Raw genomic sequence first — 23293 nt, forward strand, 5'->3', positions numbered from 1 at the left:
AGGCGTCTATCTCCTTTCTCCATGAGCCTGGGCAGCCCCTGAGTTGTTGGTTCTTCGGTGGTGGTGGGGAATGGAATGTGAAAGGCAAAGGAGGGCCGAAGGCTTGGGCAGCGCGATGCCTCTTTTCCCATCGGAGCAGCCCCAATCCCATTCCTGCTTGCACGCAAGCTCTGATGGGCAGCGTGAAGCCTCCCTTCCCAGCTGAGTTGCTGGGGTCAGGGAAGGTGGAGGCAGCCCGGAAGGTGCATCTTTTAGCCCCTGCACCACCATCATATGGGGACCTCCGAGCAGCTCCTGAAGCCAGCCAGAGCCAACTGCTCCGGGCTGCTGAGACTGCGTTTCCCGGGGACGTTTGATGAAATCTGGGGACATTCCGGGGATGGAATTTGTCTGGGGACTTATTTGCAAATCCGGGGACTGTCCCCGGGAAACTGGGACATCTGGTAACCCTAAGTTAAAAGGTGCTGCTGGGTGTTCTCTCCCCATCCCGCCCTAGGGCAGTGACTCTTCAACTTATTTCTCTGAGCCACACTTTCAGGATACAAATTTGTTCACCTTTTTGTTTTAATTGATAAACAATACCCAGGAAAACAAAAAGACACCACTCCCAGCTATCATTTCTAACGCAGAAGCAACTACAGTACTTTAGAAGAGGCTCAAGGGACAACGCTGCTGCTTCATTTCTTCCTGATCCCATGAAGCAAGCCATCCTCTGTCCAGGCTCTCATCTTCTTATCTGCGGGTGAATTAATTAATTGAGTAATTCATAATATATGTGTCAACGTTTCTTCGGCGGTCCTTGAATCTTCGCGCTCGCCCGGCAGGCTCGGGGCCCCGCTGCCGGGAGGAAAGGCCGGGCGGCGGCGGCGCCTTGAAGAGGCCTCTTCGTCCGGGGCGGGGCGCTCCGGCTTTTCCCGCGCGGCGCCATGGCGGACTCGGGCGAGGAGGTGCTGCTGACCCCGGCGGAGCTGCTCCGGAGCCTGGAGCAGGTGGGAGAGGCGCGGACGCCTGGGTCCCGGGGAGAGGGGGGGCGGGCCGGCTTTGCCCGCGAGGCCGCTCCGGGGGCCCGGGGGCCGCCGAGGCCGCATTCCCGTCGGGGCGGCGGGGCCTCGGCCCGAGCGGGGAGTCCCGGCAGACGAGGCCGGCGACCCGCCCGGGGAGCCCCTGGCCAAGGGCGGCCTGGATCTCCGCGGCCAAGCGGGCGCCTCTGCGGGAGCCCCGAGCCCTCGCTCCTCCGCGGGCTCCCCGTCCTTTCGCGAGATTTACTCGGGCAAGAGCCGCTGAGTGCGGGGCCAGCGGGTGCCCAGTGGTGATGCACCCGAAACGCTCATTGCTTGTATGCTACTAAAGCAACAAAACCCACAAAGCGGTTTAGATAAAACCATGTCCGTGGGCTTATATATTATATGTTACTTGTTATTTGCTAAAGTTCTATATCCAGAGACCTCAGGGTGGTTCACAGCTCAAAAACACAAGATAAAACCCCAAAAGACAGAAGGAGAAACAAGAACAAAAGCAGAGGAAACCAATGACATCCCCAGTCTCTCCCACAAATCCATTGAAAAGCATGACTTAAATTTGCATCTGTGTGCATAGATAACCATATGCAAATTTGCGCCGCAGTCTTGTAAGGACCTTGAATTCAGGGTGTTATAAAGGAAGCTGGGAAAATTGGTACTACCACCGCAATGCCCATTGGCTGTTTCTGCTCTCCAGGCCTGGATGAATGAGAAGTTTTCCCCTGAGCTGCTGGAGAGCAAGTCAGAAGTGGTGGACTGTGTGGTCGAGCAACTGGAGCACATGGTAATATGTCGGGCGGATGGGAGGGACCTTAACTCTGTCTGTTTGGAAAAAGCCATGCCCAGATGAACACTTAAGGCAGGCGTGGCTAACCCTTTGAGGGCCGAGGCCACATGGACCCGCAGGCAGGCAGCCAGCCTTCCGGGGGCCACATGTAAAATTGACTTTGGTCAATCTAAAAGACACCCCCATTACATCGTGGAGAAAGGCTGTAGCCCTAAGGCAGAGCATCTTCTTTGCATGCAGAGTCTGGTCCCATTCGGTCCTCAAAGGCATCACAGATAGGACTGGAGATATTCCCTGTCTGAAACCCTGGAGAGCCATTGTCAGTCACTGGACACAATACAGAACAAGGCAGTATGCATCAATGGTTTGAGTCTGTATAAGGCCGGTAAATTCCTTTGGCATTGCAGAATCAGAGCAGGAGGCATGGGAATGGTCAGCAAAAAAAAAAAAAAGGCCCTTTAAAATGGACAGATATTGAGGGGCTACAATGACCTTTTGGTGGGCATCGGGTTCCTGTATAAAGAAATAATTTACTTTATGCATAGAGAGAGATGTATGTCTCATGCTTGCATAGGTTTTTCAAACGGGAAAGTTAGGTGGGTGGGTGGGTGGGTAGGTGTACAGCACCAGAAACATTTCTCGTCATAGTGAGGAACCTATGGAAGCAATCGGGTTTGTTTGTTTTTTAAAAAAGTAATTGCAGGCGGCGACAATTTTGCATGCATCCAGTTGGCACACAACTGCCAGCATGTGGGTAGAAGAGGGCAGAACAGGGGCAAGGTGAGTGGCCAATTGCATACTCCGCCGACGCACAGGGGGCCAGGAACGGTGGCCGCCTGTATTATATTTTTTTTAAAATTGCATGGGGTCAGCACAAAATTTCTATGGCCTCACAGTGGGAAGGGCCATAAGAGCTATTTTTTAAAATCTTTTTGTAATTGACGCATTATAGGAGGTCTCATGGGGGCCAGTACATAACCTTAGAGGGACTGTACATAACCTTCGGGCTATGGGTTAGCTGCCCTTCCTTAAGGGTGTATGTCTTGATTCACTATCCCCATGTTAGGGAGTCTGTGTCTTACTTTGAAGGAGGCACACTGCATCACACTGTGGTGTGACCAAGGAGTGGGAACAGCTGGAGGCTGGGCATCAATTTCTCCCCCTGCATCCTTCCATGTGAGCGAATGTCGCAGCTGCGCAGACGAAAGGGTTTGGCCGACTGTGCCTTCTTCCTCGGTGCAGAACTTCTGATTTTGTGTGTGTGACAGGAGGCGAATCTGAAATGGGCCGAGAGAGGTGATCTCAAGGTCAGCATTCACCGCATGGAGGTCGAGAGGATCCGTTACATCCTCAGCAGCTACCTGCGCTGCCGCCTACGGAAGGTAAGGGCCAGCTGCGTTTTGCTTAGAGGTGCTGCTCTCTGCTCTAAATAGGTGAGTCGCTGTGAACGTGATTTCCATGCAGAGGTCACATGTCACATCAACTTTCTTTGTGTGTCTTCTGCTACCTGTTGTACAGCTTAGTAAGGTAGAGAATGATCTCCCATATTTTCAGCCAGAATTGGCAAGTGCTTCCAGCCTCCCTTCTCTCTAGAGAGAGACAGACAGAGGGAGTGTGCAGGGAGGCTAAAGGGCCGTGGAGGGCTAGCCTTGGTAACCTCTGATCAACTGCTGCAATATGTTATGCACGGGATAGCCTTTGAAGAATATTTGGAAACCTTTGCTGGTCCTCAGAAGAGGAATCGTGTGTGTGTACAGCAGTAGCAATAAAATGAGGGGCAGAGCTCATGGGCAGAGAGTAGGCCTTGCTTGCAAGAGGTCCCAGGTTCCTTCTCTATTATTGCCATGTCCAAGTCTGTTGCAGCGTGTAGCCCGTTTAGCAGTTCTTACGCCATTTATTTCCGCTTGCAGATTGAGAAATACTTTCCCCATGTCCTGGAGAAGGAGAAGACTCGGGCAGAGGGGGAGCCAGCCCTCCTATCACCGGAAGAGTTTGCCTTTGCCAAAGAGTGAGTGAGTGGGCCATGTGGAGGCAGGAAGGTGAAAGCAACGGGTGGCTCTCGCCCCTCATTTCTGTGTTCTTAATTTCAGTTGCATTGTGCATCTTCCAGGTGGCCTGGACTAGCTGCCAAAAATTTAACATACAGACACAAAACTAGGGTTGCCAACTGATCAGAAAGAAAGGCTGGCCGGCTCCTGTGCCTTTAACAACAGCATGCTCTATAGTGGCAGGGGGAGGGGGCCACATTCCCTCATGGGTGACCTTCCAGTGGTGGGCTGTACCAGCAACAAATGTTGCTGGTACAGCCCACAGCTCATGTGAATACCATTGGCAGAATCCAACCGTACAAAAGCCAAAGCTTTCTACACATCCCATACCCATGTCTCTCAGTCCAGGTACGCATTGCCGCAGATCCAGCCAGGTAAAAGCATCTGAGGATGCCATGGTGGCTGGTAAGACTTGGGACTGGGCCGACGGCGGATGCGGCCAGCTAATTCTCACTTGGTCCCCAGACTCCTCCCTGCTGAGTTCTACACGGGCACAAGAGGCTCCCCCCCCCCCTTTGCACCACACCTTTAAGCTGCTGCAATGCCGCTTTAAACAGTCATGGCTTCCCCCAAGCCATAGGTTAAGGGAGCTGAGAGTTGTTTGGAGATTCCCTCCCCTCACAGAGTTTGGGAGGGGCAGAAGGAGGAGACCCCCTGCTTCTTGGCTGCTCCTTGTTCTTGGGATGGCTGCATGCTTGTGCCGCTCTGACGCTTCTCCCTTTCCCAGGAAAAGCCCACGACTGTGACTTTCTTGTAGGTACATGGCAAACATCGAGGCTCATCTCAGAAATGTGGCCTTGAAGCACATGCCTCCCAACCTGCAGAAGGTGGATCTCCTGAAGTCTGGTAAGCAAGGCTGGACTTGGCAGTGGGCCATCCAAATACTCCCCACCACGTGGCTTTGCAGAAGTTAAGAGGCAGGTCCTTGTTCCGAGGGGCTTACAGGGTTGGCAACGTGATGCGCTCCAGCTGTTGTGGGGCTCCAGGTCCCACCATCACTGACCACTGGCCAAGCTGGACTGGGTGGGTGGGGAGTTGGGGATCAGAGCAACATCTGGAAGTTACCACATGGTCTCCATGCGGTCCTTTATGTACCTTTGCTTTTTCATACCATAAATATGCATGCCATCCAAATCTATTATCTTGCCCTAAGTCTAAAATACCTGCATTTTTCAAAATTATCCATTCCTGAACCAACAGATACAGGACGCTTCATAATATAATTTTAAATCTGGCAGGGCGAAGCCCAGTCTTTCCTTAGTGTCTCTTAACAGTTTATATTTTTTCCTTGGTTTCTTCCCCTGCCATATAAATCTGGAAAGATCTTTTTGCCATTCCTTGAAGTGTCCTGCACCGCTGATCGCAGGTATTGGATGAAATAGAAATAACATTCTTGACAAAACATTCATTTTTATCAGTGATATTCTTCCCCAAAAAGATAAATGCATCCTTCCCCAAATCTCTAGGTTCCTCTTTATTTCTTTCCAAATATTTACACAATTGTATTTATATATATTTATATTCTTCGCTGTATACCATACACCTAAATACTTAGCTTTTTTAGCTATATTTAAATCCGTAGTTTGTTGTAAGTCCTTTTTATATTGCCCTGTCATGTTTTTCACCAAGAGCTTATTTTTATTTAATTTGAAACCTGATACCTGATCAAATTCCAGGATCCTCTCCAAAACCTTTGGTATACTGCTCTTGGGATCTTCTACAGTAATCACAAGGTCATCTGCAAAAGCTTTTAGTTTATATGCTTTTCTTCCTACCTCTTATTGTCTCATCAAATCTTAGGTTTCTTGCCGGGGTTTCTAACACTAAAATAAACAATAACGGTGACAGGGGACACCCTTACCTTGTCCCCTTTGTTATTTTGCATTTTTCAGTTATCACATTATTCACAATCAGCATAGCCTGTTGATCTGAGTAAATTGCTTCAATACCTCTGCTGAATGCCTCCCCAAAGTTCATCATTTCTATTGTCTTCTTCTTAAAAGTCCATGAAATATTATCAAAGGCCTTCTCTGTATCTATAAACATTAATGCTACTTGTTTTTCATTCCTGCCCTCCAGATATTCTATAATGTCATTTATATTCCTTATGTTGTCCTTCATCTGGCGGCCTGGTAAGAAACCGGCCTGATCAATATGAATTAAATCCATTAACCCTTTTCATTCAGTTTGCAAGTATATTGGCAAATAATTTGTAATCATTATTTAATCGAGAAATTGGCCTGTAATTTTTGAATCATAGAATCATAGAATCATAGAGTTGGAAGAGACCACAAGGGCCATCGAGTCCAACCCCCCGCCAAGCAGGAAACACTGACTAGAAGTACATCCGTATCGTGCATTGGAATCAAAGTAATACAGTAGTATCTCGGGTTAAGAACTTAATTCGTTGCGGAGGTCCGTTTTTAACCTGGAACTGTTCTTAACCTGAGGTACCACTTTAGCTAATGGGGCTTCCCGTTGCCGCACAATTTCTGTTCTCATCCTGAAGCAAAGTTCTTAACCCGAGGTACTATTTCTGGGTTAGCAGAGTCTGTAACCTGAAGCGTCTGTAACCCGAGGTACCACTATATAGGCCTCTTTCCAAGACTCTGGTACTTTCCCAATATTTAAAATCTCATTCATTACATCTGCAAGCAGTTGCACCAGAAAGTCTTGTAATTTTTTTATAATACTTTGCTGACAATCCGTCTGGTCCTAGCATTTTACCTATTTTAGCTTATTTAACTGCATCTTGCACCTCCAGCACCATTACTGGCGCATTTAAAAAAATCATTTTTTTCTTTTGCAATTTTTGGTAATTTATTTTGCTTAAATATTCTTCAATTTTCTCTTTATTTTCAGTACCTGCTCTGTATAGATCTGTATAATACCTTACAAATTGCAATCTTATCTTTCAGATTGTCCGTTACTTTCCCCTCTATATTTAATTTGTTTATTAAATTTGCACCCTGTTTTTACCTTAACTGCCATGCCAGTAACTTACCTGGCTTGTTGCCATATTCAAAATTTTTCTGTTTCATCCTTTTTATTTTCTACTCTATCTCCTGATTTATTATCATTGAATATTGTAACGTTTTTATTATTTGTTTTATTGATTCTTTCCCAGTTTTTTTAACCGTTTCTTATTTTTAATCAATTCTTCCAGTATTTCCCTTCTCTAATCTTTTTCTGGTAGGCATTTTGTTGGATAAAATAGCCTCTCATTACAGCTTTATTGGCATCCCAGACCATCTTTATATCTGTTTCTTGATTTAAATTTAATTCAGAATAATCCCTCAGGACTTTTTCTGCTTTTTGTAAAACATTTTGATTATCTAAAAGTCCTTCATTTAATCTCCATCTAAACAGGCAATCTTTTTCTCCTTTTAATTCGAGTATTATTGAATTATGGTCTGAAAGTGTTCTTGCTTGTATCTCTATTTTTTTGGTTTGTATTGATAATTCTCTAGAGAGCCATACTGAGTCAATTCATAGAATCATAGAATAGAATCATAGAATCATAGAGTTGGAAGAGACCACAAGGGCCATCGAGTCCAACCCCCTGCCAAGCAGGAAACACCATCAGAGCACTCCTGACATATGGTTGTCAAGCCTCTGCTTAAAGACCTCCAAAGAAGGAGACTCCACCACACTCCTTGGCAGCAAATTCCACTGTCGAACAGCTCTTACTGTCAGGAAGTTCTTCTTAATGTTTAGGTGGAATCTTCTTTCTTGTAGTTTGGATCCATTGCTCCGTGTCCGCTTCTCTGGAGCAGCAGAAAACAACCTTTCTCCCTCCTCTATGTGACATCCTTTTATATATTTGAACATGGCTATCATATCACCCCTTTACCTCCTCTTCTCCAGGCTAAACATGCCCAGCTCCCTTAGCCGTTCCTCATAATGCATCGTTTCCAGGCCTTTGACCATTTTGGTTGCCCTCCTCTGGACACAGAATCATAGAATCATAGAATCATAGAATCATAGAGTTGGAAGAGACCACAAGGGCCATCGAGTCCAACCCCCTGCCAAGCAGGAAACACCATCAGAGCACTCCTGACATATGGTTGTCAAGCCTCTGCTTAAAGACCTCCAAAGAAGGAGACTCCACCACACTCCTTGGCAGCAAATTCCACTGTCGAACAGCTCTTACTGTCAGGAAGTTCTTCCTAATGTTTAGGTGGAATCTTCTTTCTTGTAGTTTGTCAGTTCCAGTTTGTCAGTGTCCTTCTTGAACTGTGGTGCCCAGAACTGGACACAGTACTCCAGGTGAGGTCTGACCAGAGCAGAATACAGTGGCACTATTACTTCCCTTGATCTAGATGCTATACTCCTATTGATGCAGCCCAGAATTGCATTGGCTTTTTTAGCTGCCGCGTCACACTGTTGGCTCATGTCAAGTTTGTGGTCAACCAAGACTCCTAGATCCTTTTCACATGTACTGCTCTCAAGCCAGGTGTCACCCATCTTGTATTTGTGCCTCTCATTTTTTTTTTGCCCAAGTGCAATACTTTACATTTCTCCCTGTTAAAATTCATCTTGTTTGTTTTGGCCCAGTTCTCTAATTTGTCAAGGTCGTTTTGAAGTGTGATCCTGTCCTCTGGAGTGTTAGCCACCCCTCCCAGTTTGGTGTCATCTGCAAATTTGATCAGGATGCCCTTGAGTCCATCATCCAAGTCGTTGATAAAGATGTTGAATAAGACCGGGCCCAAGACAGAACCCTGTGGCACCCCACTAGTCACTCTTCTCCAGGATGAAGAGGAACCATTGATGAGCACTCTTTGGGTTCGGTCAGTCAGCCAGTTACAAATCCACTGAGTGGTAGCATAGTCAAGACCGCATTTTACCAGCTTCTTTACAAGAATATCATGGGGCACCTTGTCAAATGCCTTGCTGAAATCAAGGTAGGCTACATCCACTGCGTTCCCTTCATCTACCAGGCTTGTAATTCTGTCAAAAAACGAGATCAGGTTCGTCTGACATGACTTATTTTTCAGAAATCCATGCTGACTATTGGTGATCACAGCATTCCTTTCTAGGTGCTCACAGACTGTTTGCTTAATGATCTGCTCCAGAATCTTCCCTGGTATTGATATCAGACTGACTGGGCCCTCTCTGATTTGGGTCCTCTCTTTTCCCCTTTTTGAAAATAGGGACAACATTTGCCCTCCTCCAGTCTGCCGGGACTTCGTCTGTTCTCCAGGAATTCTCAAAGATGACTGCCAGTGGTTCTGAGATCACATCTGCCAGTTCTTTTAATACTCTTGGATGCAGTTCATCTGGCCCTGGAGACTTGAATACATCTAAACTAGCCAAGTATTCTTGTACTATCTCCTTAGTTATTCTGGGCTGTGTTTCCTCTGCTGAATCATTTGCTCCACATTCTTCAGGTCGGGCATTGTTTTCTTTATCGGAGAAGACTGAGGCAAAGAAGGCATTGAGGAGTTCAGCCCTTTCTGTGTCCCCTGTTTGCATTTCACCATCTTCTCCTCTGAGTGACCCCACTGTTTCTTTGTTCTTCCTTTTGCTACGAACATACCCATTAAAGCCTTTTTTGTTGCTTTTAACCTCTCTAGCAAGCCTGAGTTCATTCTGTGCTTTAGCTTTTCTGACTTTGTGTCTACACGTGCTGGCTATTTGTTTGAATTCCTCTTTGGTGGTTTCCCCCCTTTTCCATTTTTTGTACACATCCTTTTTTAATCTTAACTCAGTTAAAAGTTCTTTAGATAGCCACCCTGGCTTCTTTAGGCACCTTCCATGTTTCCGTCTCATTGGTATTGCCTGAAGTTGTGCTTTTACTATCTCCCTCTTAACAAACTCCCAGCCATCATGAACTCCCTTTCCTTTTAGTATTACTGTCCATGGGATCTCACCCAGCACTTCCCTAAGTTTTATGAAGTCGGCTTTCTTAAAGTCAAGAAATTGAGTCCTAGTATGCTTGGCTGCTCCTTTCCGCTGTATAGTAAACTTCAGAAGAGCATGATCACTCGTGCCTAATGATCCTTCCACTTCTACCCCACTAACCAGGTCATCAACATTGGTTAGGACCAGATCTAAAATGGCTGTTCCTCTTGTTGCTTCTCCCACTTTCTGGACAATGAAGTTGTCTGCAAGGCCAGTGAGGAATCTGTTTGACCTTATGCTCTTGACTGAGTTTGACATCCAACAAATATCCGGGTAATTGATATATCTTCCGCTAGACCAATACAGTTCTGAGAAAAATGTAAATTCTCTCTCCAGTGGGTGTTTAAATCTCCAAATACCCATCAAATTAAAGTTATCCACTATTTTAAAGAAAGTTAAAATTCCTTTAAAAAATTTATTGGGTTATACATTTTTAAACATCAAAATGTCACATTATATAACAATAATATCATTCCCCAGTTTCCCCCTCCCCCCCATACGACTTCCCTCAACTTCCTCTTCTGGTTTATTTTAACGTAATATCTTCTCCTGCTTCTTCTACTCTTTTCTCAACTTTTTGGTATCTTTAAATCATATTCTTATTGTTCTGTTCTCATATCGTCATATTTATACTTTTGAATCTGCCATTCTGATTTATGTTATAATTTTATTATTTCTAATTATTGAATTATGAATCTTGTTGCTTTTGTATCTCTTCTTATTTTTCACCTGTATCCTAGGGAGTTTCCTCCCCTTCTCCTGTCAAGGGCTCTGCTCCTCCTAGTTGTTTTTTAGACTTTCTCCAGAATTTCTCCACTTCTGATGTATCTCTGCACCTTGTTTCTTACCTTTATACGTAAAAGATACCCCTTCCGGGAATTCCCATCTATTTGGGATGTGATTACTTTTCAAAGCATCTGTCAGGAATTTATAAGGCTTTTGGATATAAGGCTTTTTGGTTGCACTGTAAAGCAATTCATCAAGATCTGCCCCAATATTTCGTCATTCTGATACTCCGTTTCCCAGTCCCCGCTCTGGATGGTGCTGTACTTGTTAGTCACGCTCCTTGAAGTCTCCAGAGAAGTCAATCTGTCTCACTCCCAGATGATGGAGTGACAGTCTCCCCTTGGAGGAGTGCTTTGCAGACAATTTTGATGGAGAAGCCTTTCCCTCTCTGTGTGTTTCTTTACAGTACCCAAACCGAATCTGGATTCCTTCGTATTCCTGCGGGTGAAAGAGAGACAGGAGAATATCCTGGTGGAACCAGAGACTGATGAGCAGAGGTAGGAAAGAGACTCCCAAGAATGGAGCTTGCTGAGCTTATCAGTACCCCAAAAAGGAAGGGATGAGCCCAACCACCAGCATCCAAACGATCTCCCCAGAGAAGTTCCCTCCACCAGCCTTTCCCAGCCTGGTGCTTTCCAGATGTTTAAGGCTGCTACTCCTGTCCACCCCAGCAGGACAAACTCCTGTTCAAGCCGTTGTTCCCAAGGAGCCTCCAACAAGGTGCACGACTTCTGAAAAAGAGAAGCCTTTGCACCTGCTTGCTGGGTGTGTCTCTTTGCTTCCTTGCGGCTGATATTCGGCATGTCCCTTTGCCTTTTTGAAACCTCTAGCGGCTTACACAACAGGCAGGGTTGTAGCGACTTCTTGGGCTTTGTGCACTGAGGCTGAGCTAAACCACTAAAGGTGCTTGGTTGGCTTCCATCAGCTGCTGTCTTAAATGTTATTTTCTAAACAAGGATGGCTGTTTATGTTTCAGGGTTTTGTTGTAGTTGATTTGAGAATTGCAAACTGCTTTGTATGTCCATGGACAGAAAAGCAGGGTAAAAACAACAGATCGTCAGCTTTCTCAGGAGCAGCCCAGTAGGGTTTGGCCGTTGCTCCCCTGCTTCCTTCGTTACACAGCAAATAGTGAAAATGTGGAACTTGCTGCTGCAATATGAAGCAAGGGCCACAAACCTGGATGGCTTTGAAAATGAATGAGCCTTATTCTGTATTCACCCATCTCTCAAGGGCTTCTGGCCACAGCGGCTGTCTCTGTTTTCCCTCCACTGCCAGGGGCCGTATGTATCTGAATGCCAATGGAAATGGATTTCTTTAAATATGTCGTGGGTGTTAAGCCTGATTTGTGAGGCTTCCAGTCCTTCTGCTTGGAAAGGCTTGACGGTTTCTGAGAGAGGCTGGGGAACCTGTGGCTCTCTAGATGTTGGCCTACAGTTCCCACCTTATCCCTGGCCAGGCTTACAGGATGGCAGTTGGAGGCCAACAATATACAGAGCAACATGGGTTCTCCACCCTGTTGTAAGTGTGTGTAAATATTTGCAGATCTTTGACATTTGAAAATATATTTTCACAGTGACCTCAGAGAGAGAGGAGATGGAAATTAGTGCCCTAGTTGAATTTAATAAATTCCTAGTAACTAGCATGCAAATCAATCCAACATATCTCTAATTAGGAAGAAATTCCTACTATGCTCAAAAGTAAGTGTACATAGGATTGCAACCTTACCTAACCTTATTATGGTCTGTCTCTTTCAGAGAATATGTGATTGACCTGGATGAAGACTCTCAGCATCTGATCAGATACCAAACCATTGCTCCCCTGGTGGCTTCTGGGGCAGTTCAGCTCATCTAAGCAGCATGCAGATGCTTGGACATCCTTGCAAATGCTGAAGCGAATATTTATCCCACATCAAAAGGACTGCCTGGCGACCATCTCTGTCTACTTCCTGGTAATTCACCTCCCTTGGCCTGCTGGCATCTGGACGACTCTTGATAAAGCTAAAATAGCAACTTGAGATCATGTCAGGGGGAATGTCCCCAGCAGACAGGAAAGAAGGGCTGTTATCCCAGGAAAGAGGATTTTGGAGGTGGGGAAGCTTGACTTCCTAGGCGGTCTGGCTTCAAAAAGAGGCACAGCTGCTGTTCTGTTGCATCTCCAGAAGATGGCAATGTTCCACTGGATCTGTTCTGGGCATTGCTGCCCAGTTCCTGCAGAAGCTGAGAGAACTGTGCCTGCCAAGTGTGCCTGGAAGGAAGGTGTGCCTCCTCCAAGGCGATGACTGGGCCCAGCATCCCTTCCTTTTCAGCTTGACTTCTGCAGTAGCTCCCTGGGTGACGTCAGAAAACATCAGTCGCTTCTTGCAGGGCCAGAAACAACTTTTGAGGACATTAAAGCAGAGCAGCTTGTTCCAGGAGGGTCCATTGTTTCCACCTCTTTCAAGGGTGTTCTCCATCCATCCCTAACCATGCATCAGCGCTGCCCTCGCACTGGGTGTTGGGAAGGGCCATAGGTCAGGGGCAGAGCAGTTGCTTGGCACACAGAGGTCCTGGAAGCAGATTCCTGGTTGGGGAGGTGTCCGCAGGGGCGTTGTTCTTGCCCTCCGTTCAGTGCCTGCCCTCTTTCTAAGCCACTTGGTTCCAGTCAGTGGAGGCAATACTGAGCTAGATCAACGGTCTTTTTGTGTTCTCATTTTGTATTTTTATCTTGTGAAGTGTCCTGTGATCTTTGGATAAGGGATGGTATATATACAGATTTAATTAATGATAATAATACTCACCTGATTGTAGGAACATAGGAAGGTGCCTTACTCAGTCCATCTACCTCAGTATTGTCTACACTGACTGGCAGCAGCTTTCTTGGGTTTCAGAACTTAAACTGTGGCAAAGTAGGTGCCACACTGCTCAGCTGTGGGTCCTTCCCACAAAACACCTTCGGGTGCCCTTGCTTCTGATGTTGCCGTGGGGTCAAGTGAGGACGCAGCAAGAAGTTCGAGGCAGCGGAAGCCTTTGGGCAATTGGCTTCCTTGGTGGTTGGCTTGGTTAGCGTGTGGGGAAGGAATGGCCGCTGCAAAGGGGACAGCGCAGGGAATTCTGCGGAGTGGTTTCCCCTGGACTTTCACGGGGCATCAGGAATCCCTCTGACCCAGCGTTTGCCGGTCACTGTCCAGGTGGACACTTGGGAGAGGGCGGCGCATGGCCAGCCACTGTTTTTAGCAGCTTTGTCTCCTGTGTTCACGTCAAGGCTGCTTGCCTGGAGGATTAGCCAGCAGCACGAGGCTAATTAGAGGAAGTGGGGGCCTTGCTCTTCCAGTCCAAGGTCTGCTGGAGGCCAGCAAAGTCCCTTGAGCATAGCAAGCGACCTTCCACAGAGTCGGGGCACTGGCTCATCTAGATCAATATTGTTTGCACTGTCTGGCATTTTGAATGTGGGACTCCCAGCTCTGCTTGAAGTGGCTACGAATGGAGCCCAGGACCTACATCCAAGACATGAGCTCTACCACAGAAGTAGGGCCCTTTCTCGAAAAACAGCTGATTTGCTGTTGCACGTTCAAGGTGCCACTATTAGTATATGCGGCCCTTAACAAGTTGGCACTGGTTCACCTGCATGATCTCCTTACCCCACAGAACACCCCCTTGACCTCTTGGATCTGCAGCCCTGACACTGTTACAGCAGCCCAAATACCCCTTTTGCATTTGTAAGAAAGATCTCTTTTCGTGTGGCAGCACCCGCACTCCAGAATGCCCTGCCTATTGACACCAGGACAGCACCGTCTGGCTAAAACTTTTTGGCACCTGCAAGTAACAACTTTGTTCAGACAAGCCTACCCAGGTATGCAGAATGCCACTATGTTTTTTTGTTTTTTGAGTTTTTAGCTTATCGTTGATTTTAATATTATATATATTAAATACAGTGGAACCTCAGGTTGCGGACATAATCCGTCCCGGAGGCACGTCCACAACTCAAAGCTTTCGCATCCAGAAGTGCCGTGCGATTTAGCGTTTCTGCACATGCACAAGCAGCAAAACCCGGAAGTAACTGTTCCGGTACTTCTGGGTTGCTGCGGGATGCAACTTGAAAAGACGTAACCTGAAGCAGATGCAACATGAGGTATGACTGTATAATATTACATATATTAAGTAGGAGTTGCTGTAAGGAGGCGTAGAAGGTGCCATCAAACGTCCCCATCTGAGGGACTCTGCTCCCAAAGATGTCCCACAAAGCAGCAGAGGTTTCGGCCCAGAGTTTTCCTTCTAGATTATTATTCTTATTATTTCATTTCTATACCACTTTATGTTTTTAAGAAAAATCTCAAAGTGGTTTACAGCATATTAAACATCAATAAAACAATGCATAATCAAATATTTCTGAAGAAAGTCAAATATAAAGTACACAGTCAAAGCAACACAATTAACAGGAAACCAATATACCATCTCAAAGATTTCAAAATAAAACATTACAAAGCAGGTCAACTACAGAATACATATTTAACACAAGGTTAACAAAAAACAAAACCTTAACCATTTCAAAAGAAAACATTGCTAAGTGAAGTCAAATATAAAATGCACATTTAAAACAGCATAGTTAACAAGAGAATAAAATATTATAAGCATGGCACGGCTGTTTGGCAGGCACAAAAAGATGGGGCAGAAGAATCCAATAAGTGGGATTTGTTGCCAGGCATAGTGATGTTCCTCCGGCCTCATGAGGAGCCTCTTCAGTGGGGCTGGTGAGTCTGGGCCCCACCCCCAGGCCAGGTGGAAAGGGCCTTGCAGGGAGCAGCCTTCACCACTCACAGCTGGGCGATGGGATGAGCTCCATCTGCCCTTCACTTCTTTCTGCAGCACTTGCAAAAACTGCCTTCTTGCCTGTTGGACCCACTCATGGGTGGAATCTGCACATATAAAAACATTATGAAAATGCTTTTTTTAAAAGCATTTTTGAAAATACATTGAATTTTCTGTAAGGCTCACTATCGCCATCTAGTGTCTCATAGTATTTTGCACTTAAAACGTTTTGTTTGCAGCTGTATAGCTGAGTCCTTGGTCTCATCTGCTCAATCCCATCAGATCCCCTCACCTGGTTTAGCCAGGCAGTCCAAGCCGTACCCAGCTGTGGCTGCTGTCCCCTTCTGACACAGCAGCTTCTAGGAGCCACAGGTGAGAGCTAAGTGCAGGGTGGGAACCAAAGGTGGGCAAACTACTGCTGAAGTAGCAGGATGTGTCCCCCACCAGAAATACTACCCCTCTGCTAACACCCTGTACATCCCAAGCAGTATATAACATTTCCTAAACAAAGGTGTCCCCCTCTTTTCCAGGCTTTGGCAATGCAATGCTTCATACTAAGGGGGTGGGGGCCTGGGCCCCAAATGCTGCCCTCCAGGGGGTCTGCCTGGCCCTCAGGACAGTCCCCAGGCCATGCCTCACTCTAGCCCTGCTCCACACCCTCCAAGGCCTTTGCCCAGCTGATAAGTGTCCTTGAACTGCCACTTTCCTGCCAGGATGGAGAAATGGGCATTGGTGCCACAAACCTCATTTTTGCACAGCTGGTATGTCTGCTGCAGCAAGGTGGGAGCTTGCACCTGTTGGCCTGGGGCCGCAGGAGGTTGCCTATGGGCAAATAGACTCCCTGGCCTGATAAAGGTTCCCTGACCCTGTGACTCAGTTTCCAAATAAGGTTGCCACTTTTTTGCATGCGAGGCAAAGGGTGGAGGAAAACTTTGCAGGTGAATTCTGAGCTTGCACCCCTCTGTGGCTCTTTGCAGCCGTTGCCTTAAAGTTCACCCCCCCCCCACTCCAGATCTTTTAAACAGCCCAGCCTCCATCTGGCCCACAACTTCCTACACTTATCACAGCAAAGCAAACTGCTGGCCATGGGCTGCCTCCTCCTTTCATATGAAAATATAAAGCACACAAAAGGCCATGCCCTGTTTTTGCACTGTCTCCCATTTTACAGCTAGGGGAAACTGAGGTGGAAAGGGAGCTGTTTGTTGTGTTTATCACATTTACACCCCAGCTTTTTCTCCAGGGTGGCATACCCTGTTCTCTTTGTTTAATCCCCACTGCAATCCAGTGAGGCAGGTTAGACTGAGAGGCAGTGACTGGCCAGAGGCCACACGGTGACCTTTGTGGCCAAGAGTGGGGATCTGAGCCCTGATCTCCCAGGTCCTACTCTGACGCTCTAGTCTAATCCAACTGGCATCCCCTGCAGATTCTGGCCCGCGGACGCTTTTGCCATAATAAACTTGCTTGTATTTGTGGCACTACTCCTTGGCTAGCTGTCCGTCTGTTTTTTTGCTGCGAAACCAGCCTGCCCCTTTGGAAACGTATTGGTGAGTGAGAACCATGGCCTTCGGGAGCAGAGCCTCTCCCTCCCCAGCCCACGATTTGGAGCCTTAGCTGCAAGTTCCTCGCTGCTTATGGAAATGCACTCTGCACGTGCTCTGGGGTTTGCTTTTGCATGCAAACCACGTGGTGGGTTGTCTGTTACCTGTCTGGTTGGTTGTAAGCCGCTTTGGGTTGCGCTGGGCAGTGCTCACAAGGGGCACGTGGCAGAGTTGGGTCAGGTGGAGGGGCGTGGCCAGAGCGGTGGGGGCGTGGTCACGCAGCATTGGCTCCTCCTTCCTTTCCAGCGTCTTCATTCATTTCTTCCTTCCTTCATTTCGGGAGCGCCTCGAGCCCACGACCCGGGACCGTGGCTGCAGGCGGCGGGATGAGCTGCGGAGAGTGAGTGTCGTGGGAACGGGACACGCGCGCAAAGGAAGGGGGAAAGGGGAGCAATCTGGGGCGCGCCGCTTTTTCAGGCGCTGCAGCCTCTCCCCTTGAGCTCTGCCCCTTAACTGGGTTCCCATGGAGGCAACTTTTCCCTTCCTAACGCTGCGGCCCCCAGGGATGCGCTTCGAGGGGGGTGCCTGCTTGGCAGCAGGCGGAAAGGCTCCAGTTCAGATCCTGGCAGCTCTGGAGTGGAGAGGGAAGCCTTTCTGGGAGACGCCTCTCGGCTGACCCAGGGGGGTGGGATAGAAATAAATGTAGTACTACTAACTATCCTAATAACAGTCTGAAACATCTGGAGGGCGCCAGGTTGGTGAAGGCTGGAACTAAGGCTGCTGAGCCAGATTGGCTACACTGATATTAATAGCACTTTGTGGTATAAATCGAATTAACTGAATAAATTAAGTAATCATCTCAGTTTAAGGCAGCTTCCTCTGGGTCACGGGACGGTGTTTCTACTTCAGTGTAAACTGGGGGTTGAGCCGGCAAGAGGGGAGAACGGGCAACGCTCAAATGCTGGAGGCGTGTTGGAGGGACCCCCTCCAGGTTTTCTTGGTAAAGCCACTCTTAGGAAGAGCCCTGTTGCTTTCGGAGGTGGAAATGTTGCCGGTCTGACCATCCAGGTCGGGAGCTGAATTCAATAAAAAAGCATTTGCTCCTTATAAGGGGAGGAGGTGGTAGGATTGGTGATGGGGTCACCAACTTCTCCATGGAACATTGCACCCTGTGTCTTTTAAGGGGACTTGCAGTGTAGATTTTAGCAGGGAGTCAAGCTTATCTCTGTGCTGCAAAGAGCCTCTTCTGAGTTCTGGGCATCAAGAATCTGCTAAAGGCACAAGAGAAGTAGCCGTTTGAAGACAGATAGCACTGGGTTTCCCTTATTTGGCTGCATGCACACCATAAAGTTAAAGCACCCACCCCAAACAATCCTGGGAACTGTATTTGTTGAGGGTGCTGGGAATTATAGCTCTGTGGAAGGTAAACTACAGTTATCAGGATTTGGGTGTGGGTGTGCTTTAAACAGGTGTTGTGTGTGCAGCCTTAGAGACTGACCACTGATTTTGTTGTGATCTTTAGCCATGGTGCAAGTAGGCTTAACTTTATCAGCTGCAGTCACACTGGTCCCTTGGTGTGATCCCTGCTGGCAAAACCCAGGTTCAAATCCCCGCTCCCTGGTTGGCCTTGGGCTGGCATCTATCACATAGATAAAACAGCGTGAGGCAGCCCTGATCTTCTGGGACGAAACACAGGGATATAGCCAAAATAGGAAAGTATCTGAGTGGTTGAGTGCCAGCTTGACATGCCAAAGATTCCAGGTTCAACCCTCGACATCTCCACCTAAAAAAAATCTAACATGGGTAACTTCCTACTGAAAACCTGTAACTTTACATACCACAAATATCCAGAGGGTTGTTGCTGTTTGTTGTCCTTCTTTTGTTCTGCTGTAGTACAAGAGTGCCCTTCCAGACAACTAGAATGTGATAACACTGCGGAAGAATTGCAGAACAGATAATAAAGCTGAATGATGTGTGGACAGTCCAGTATAAATCCACCACTGATGTGCTATTATTGCGTCAGTGGCATCTTGCAGAAGAAAGCTGCAAATCAACAACAACAAATGTCTCGAAGGGGCCCTGAGTGGTTGCAAACTTGCCTTTCTGCTATTTTGGTACTTGTATATCTGCCTGAAGGCTTTTGTGTGCATGCACCAGCCTCCAATCACAGGTATTGGGAGTGAAATGGATGCTCACATTCTCTACTACATCATCTGTGTGGAGTTATCCGCCCCGAATATGTATATTAATAATCTCTATGTTGAGGGGGAATAAGTCACGCCAAGACTTGTGCTGTCTCTGATCCTGGCTAGGTGCTTCCACATGAGTCCCTAACTCCCTCTCCGGCTTCCAGCCTTTTCCAGGTGTTCAGCACGCGGGCGATGGTGCCCCGAGCCACCTCCGTCGATCGGGCCATGAGGCTTTGCCTGAGCCACACCCCTCCCATTCGCAAGCTGCTGGATTCCTACGAGGAGCTGCGGGAGGGTCTTGGGCACCAGCCTTTGCGCCCTTGCCTGAACAACTGCCTGGAAGGCGAGAGGCGAGACGCCATCAAGGGTTGCCGTGGCAAGAAAAAGAAGAAGGTGGTCTTTGCCGACATGAAGGGCTTTTCGCTCACTGCTGTCCGGATCTTCTCCAAGATTGAGGAGGACCTGTGTGATTTGCACCAAGCTCTGTCTCACCTGACCAACTTCCGGAACAAGCTACGTGGCTCCCGTCCTGAGACGAAAAAATACATGCTGGATTTTCCCCAACCTTCTGCTGATTATTTAGCCTTTCGCAACCGCTTGCAAAGCAGCTGTGTGTCTCTGGAGAACTGTGTGATCCAGGAAAAGTCCCTTTCAGGGACCATCAAAGTCAGAAACATCAGCTTTGAGAAGAAAGTGTACATCCGCATCACCTTTGATTCATGGAGGAGCTTCCGCGATGTCTGTTGCCAGTACATGCCCAACACATACGGCCTCACCGACACGGATGTCTTCTCCTTTGAGGTGGCCCTACCAAAGGCAGCAGCTCCTTGCGGGAATATTGAGTTCTGTGTTTCCTTCCACTGTGGCCAGAAAGTCTATTGGGACAACAACCACGGGAAGAATTACAGAATCCGCCCCGTAATGGGTCCTTCCCCTCCCAATGCACTCTCCCGTCTGGCAAAGGGCACCTTCACGGCTGGCGAGCCCCTGGGCACCTCTCGTGCTGCCGCTCTGGTCCTCTCTCGCTTGCACACCTGGAGGCGCTCCGATGACCAAGCCTACTGGTAGGGATGCTTTGGGTTGAGCTCTCTCGGCTGAGCTCCAGATCATGACTCTGACCCATTGCTCTCCTGGCGGCTCTTGCAAAGACTGTTCTGTGGCCGATGCCACATGCCGAGTCTATACTTTGGCAGTGTGCAATTTGATCTTCATTTGCAACCAAGCCATAAGCTCTTGAGGTTCATGGCAGAATTGGGGTTGGCTGCACCAGAGAGACTTTGACAGCCAGAAGCTGGCCAAATCGGAGGTGCAGGTCAAGGAGAAAGCAGGCTCTCCCAATTATTCCACTGCAGATGGGAAATGGATGGTTATCTGGGAGGAGGCTTGCCTGGTTTCATCAGCATGGATTAGAAAAACTGCCTAGGACCGTCATAGCGCCATATTGGTTCTTCGCCCTGCAGGTCATTCTTAGATCAGGGGTGGGGGAGCTTTTTCCTGCACAAGGGCCTCGTTCCCTTCCAGGGAACTTTCCAGGGTCTACATGCCATTGGTGTCTGGGGCCAGAAGTGCAACAAAATGTCCCAATTTCTACATACCCTCATACAACTCCCTCTGTTTTCCATCCATTGTCATTGCTGCCCTGGGTTCCTTTGGGAGCAAGGGCGGAATGTAAATTTAATAAATTATTATTAATAATATCAAGCAAGTTCAAGGACACATTCCAGCCAGGCAACAACCCTCAAAGACGGCCAATGGTGGGTGGGGAGGGGGGTTCTGACCTGCAGAGAATCCTGAAGGTCAGAATGAGAGGCTGGGAAGGCCATGTTTTGGCCCTGGTCCAGAGATTCTTTGCCCCTGACTTCTGTCTGCCTCTCTCTCACATGACTCCCCATGTGAGGTACTGACCTACCTGACCGGGTGGTTGTAAGGATTATGCACGTGAAGAGCTTTGCACGTCTAATATCTCCAACCCTACATGCACCTACCAGAGAGTAAGTCCCTTTGGCAGGACTGACATCAGGAGTAAATGTGCATAGGATCTTGTGCTGCACAATGCTGATGTAAATGTCAAATTGTTCATTAAATATTGTTCCTGTGTAGACCCTGAGTGATGCTGCCGGTCTGGCGACTGCAACCCATCTCCTTTTCCCTTGAAGTGAGCAAAGGTTTAGGAGGTGCTTCTAAGCCGTCCTGGGAAGGTGTGCCTTGCTCTCCATGTGGCCCTGGCTGGATTTGAGCCCCAGTGGCTGGAAGTGCAGCTGAAAGCCCACAAACTGGGGGGGGGGGGTAACCAGGTGTGATGGCAGCAGGTCTCTGTGTTACAACCTGTGTCTTCTGAGAAAGTGGGGGGCAGGAAAGTGGTGTAGGCAAAGGAGCAGTGGCCGAGAAAGGGGTCTGAGCCCTTCCCCTGCTTGCTGCAAGCACTGGTGCCAGCGGTCAGTACCAAGCAGGGGCCACACTGCCAATCTCAGAAGCCTCCTCCCTTGCTTCTCCTCCTTACTTTTGGTGCCTCTTTACCTACCTTAACCCAGGGAGTAAGCAGCTATAACAGAGGGGAGGAGAAAGCATGGGAAACATCTGTGTGGCTTTGCCTTTCTCCTCCTCTCTGAGAGGTGAAGCTGACTGGATCCAGAGGGAAGGATCCCAGCTCAGTGATAACAGCATCTGCTCCAGGTTAAACCCCTGCCATACCCTGGTGCAGCTGGGAAGTGGCTCCTGCCTGCAACCCTGGGAAGCTGCTACCAGTCATTGTAGACCAGTGCTTCCCAAACGTGGATCTCCAGCTTGTTTTTGGACTGCAACTCCCATCATCCCTAGCTAGAAGACCATTGGTCAGGGATGATGGGAATTGTCCAAAAGCAGCTGGTGACCCAAGTTTGGGAAACACTGTATGTAGACGATAACAAGCTAGATGGACCACTGAGTTATCTATGCCCCTTCTGCAAGGAAGCCCTCGAGCAAGGCAGAAGGCAAAATCCTCTGTACCTGCTATGATCCTGTCACCTCTGCTGAAGTACTCTCCTTACCTTATGGTGCCACTTTTATGACCTCCCTAGTGGTGCAGCAATAAAGCTGCTAGCTAAGCAAGGTCCAGTATGGTTTTGCATTGGATGGGGGGCCATGTGTTGAGATTCTTGCATTGCCGGGGTCCCTTCCAACTCTACAATTCCAGGGTTCTGACTTGTCTGTGAGGAAAGGGTACATTTGTGGCTGTTTAGTTGAGAAACAAGGCAAGCAAGGGGGGACATAGAGAGAGAGAGAGATTTAAATCTTTCATATCCCACTCTTCCAGCCCAAAAGTTCCCAGAGTGGCTCAATGATTGTCATTTCATAGAATTGCAAAGAGTGGGTTTTCACAGGGAAAGCACAGAGGCAAAAAACAACAACAAAGCACTCTGACAGGGAGCTTTAAAGCACAGACCTGTGCCATGAAACACAGCACAAGAGAAAGTCTGAATAAGCCATCCCTCTGTGATTTGGCATTTATTCGTGGTGCTTAGAAAGAAGTCGTTCATCCCTCTCTCGCTTTACTAGAACCTGGGATCATCCAGGCAGGCTCTGTGCTAAACATGTTCTCTGTAGGTGACTGCATAAGGCAAGTTGGCGAATGCTGGCAAAAGGAACTTTCCAAAATGATGAGGCTTCAGACTCTTGCTCTTTTGTGGGTGGGCTTCTCTTGCGCACCAACAAGTTCAGGTTGTGCAACTGCAGTTGAGTTGGAGTTCTTGCGCAGCAAACCCACTCCCTGCAGCCATAGATTTTTGTGCTAAGAAAAGTGTTGGGGACATGCACTGGAAGGTATAGATGTAACATCTCCCCACAAACAAATCAGAATGATTGCTCCCTAAACAGCATACATTGTACAACCTCCCCACAGATTTGTGGAAGCAAATCAGGATGAATGCTCAATAAACAGGTTGGCAGTGACCAGAGTCCCTTTCCAGATTTTGTATGCCCTTCTTAGCTCTTTCATCTTAAGCTGGCCATTAATCTGGTTCAAGAAACCTGGATTTCCTGTGCCTGCGTCATGGAACTCAAATCCTTTTCGTTCCTGTGTCCTCTGCCGCTGTGATTAGCAGGTGACATGATGGGGAAAGTGGCAAACCAGAACTGACATCTGCATTCCCCTAAGCCAAGAGAGGCCGTTTAGAAGGAAAGCCTTTCTTGCAGAGGAGATTTTGTCTCTGCAGCTGCTCCTGGAAGCAAGCGTGGTCCTTTCCACAGCAGGTGGAGTTGGG

General features: G+C 47.8%; 2 protein-coding genes across 3 annotated transcripts; both read left to right on the top strand.

Moving 5' to 3' along the window:
* The first annotated feature begins 246 nt into the window (after positions 1–246).
* GINS4 (GINS complex subunit 4) lies at positions 247–12957 on the top strand. Of its 2 annotated transcripts, XM_083629723.1 has the most exons (7): positions 252–989; positions 1717–1803; positions 3075–3188; positions 3717–3814; positions 4612–4700; positions 10951–11041; positions 12299–12957. In XM_083629723.1, exons 1-7 carry the CDS (start codon positions 927–929, stop codon positions 12393–12395), a joined length of 639 nt encoding a protein of 212 aa, XP_083485849.1. In that variant the 5' UTR covers positions 252–926; the 3' UTR covers positions 12396–12957. The 2 variants fall into 2 exon arrangements, with proteins under 2 accessions (XP_083485850.1, XP_083485849.1); XM_083629724.1 differs by lacking the exon at positions 1717–1803 and having other exon boundaries at positions 247–989.
* A 2749-nt stretch (positions 12958–15706) lies between these two features.
* Positions 15707–21154, top strand: LOC310769833 (protein phosphatase 1 regulatory subunit 3C-B-like). Its single transcript, XM_083629645.1, has 3 exons — positions 15707–17266; positions 19220–20533; positions 20619–21154. The coding sequence occupies exons 1-2, from the start codon at positions 17253–17255 to the stop codon at positions 20121–20123; spliced, it is 918 nt and encodes a 305-aa protein (XP_083485771.1). The 5' UTR covers positions 15707–17252; the 3' UTR covers positions 20124–20533; positions 20619–21154.
* The last annotated feature ends 2139 nt before the right edge of the window (positions 21155–23293 follow it).

Source organism: Podarcis filfolensis, assembly GCF_964270895.1.
Source record: "Podarcis filfolensis genome assembly, chromosome: 8".
Lineage (NCBI taxonomy): Eukaryota > Metazoa > Chordata > Lepidosauria > Squamata > Lacertidae > Podarcis > Podarcis filfolensis.

What these genes read in the sequence shown, in the direction of transcription:
- GINS4 (XM_083629723.1), top strand. Translation starts at nt 927, where the DNA reads ATGGCGGACTCGGGCGAGGAGGTGCTGCTGACCCCGGCGGAGCTGCTC. An exon ending in TCGAGCAACTGGAGCACATG is followed by an intron (nt 1,804 to 3,074) that starts GTAATATGTCGG and finishes TGTGTGTGACAG; the next exon opens with GAGGCGAATCTGAAATGGGC. An exon ending in GGTGGATCTCCTGAAGTCTG is followed by an intron (nt 4,701 to 10,950) that starts GTAAGCAAGGCT and finishes GTTTCTTTACAG; the next exon opens with TACCCAAACCGAATCTGGAT.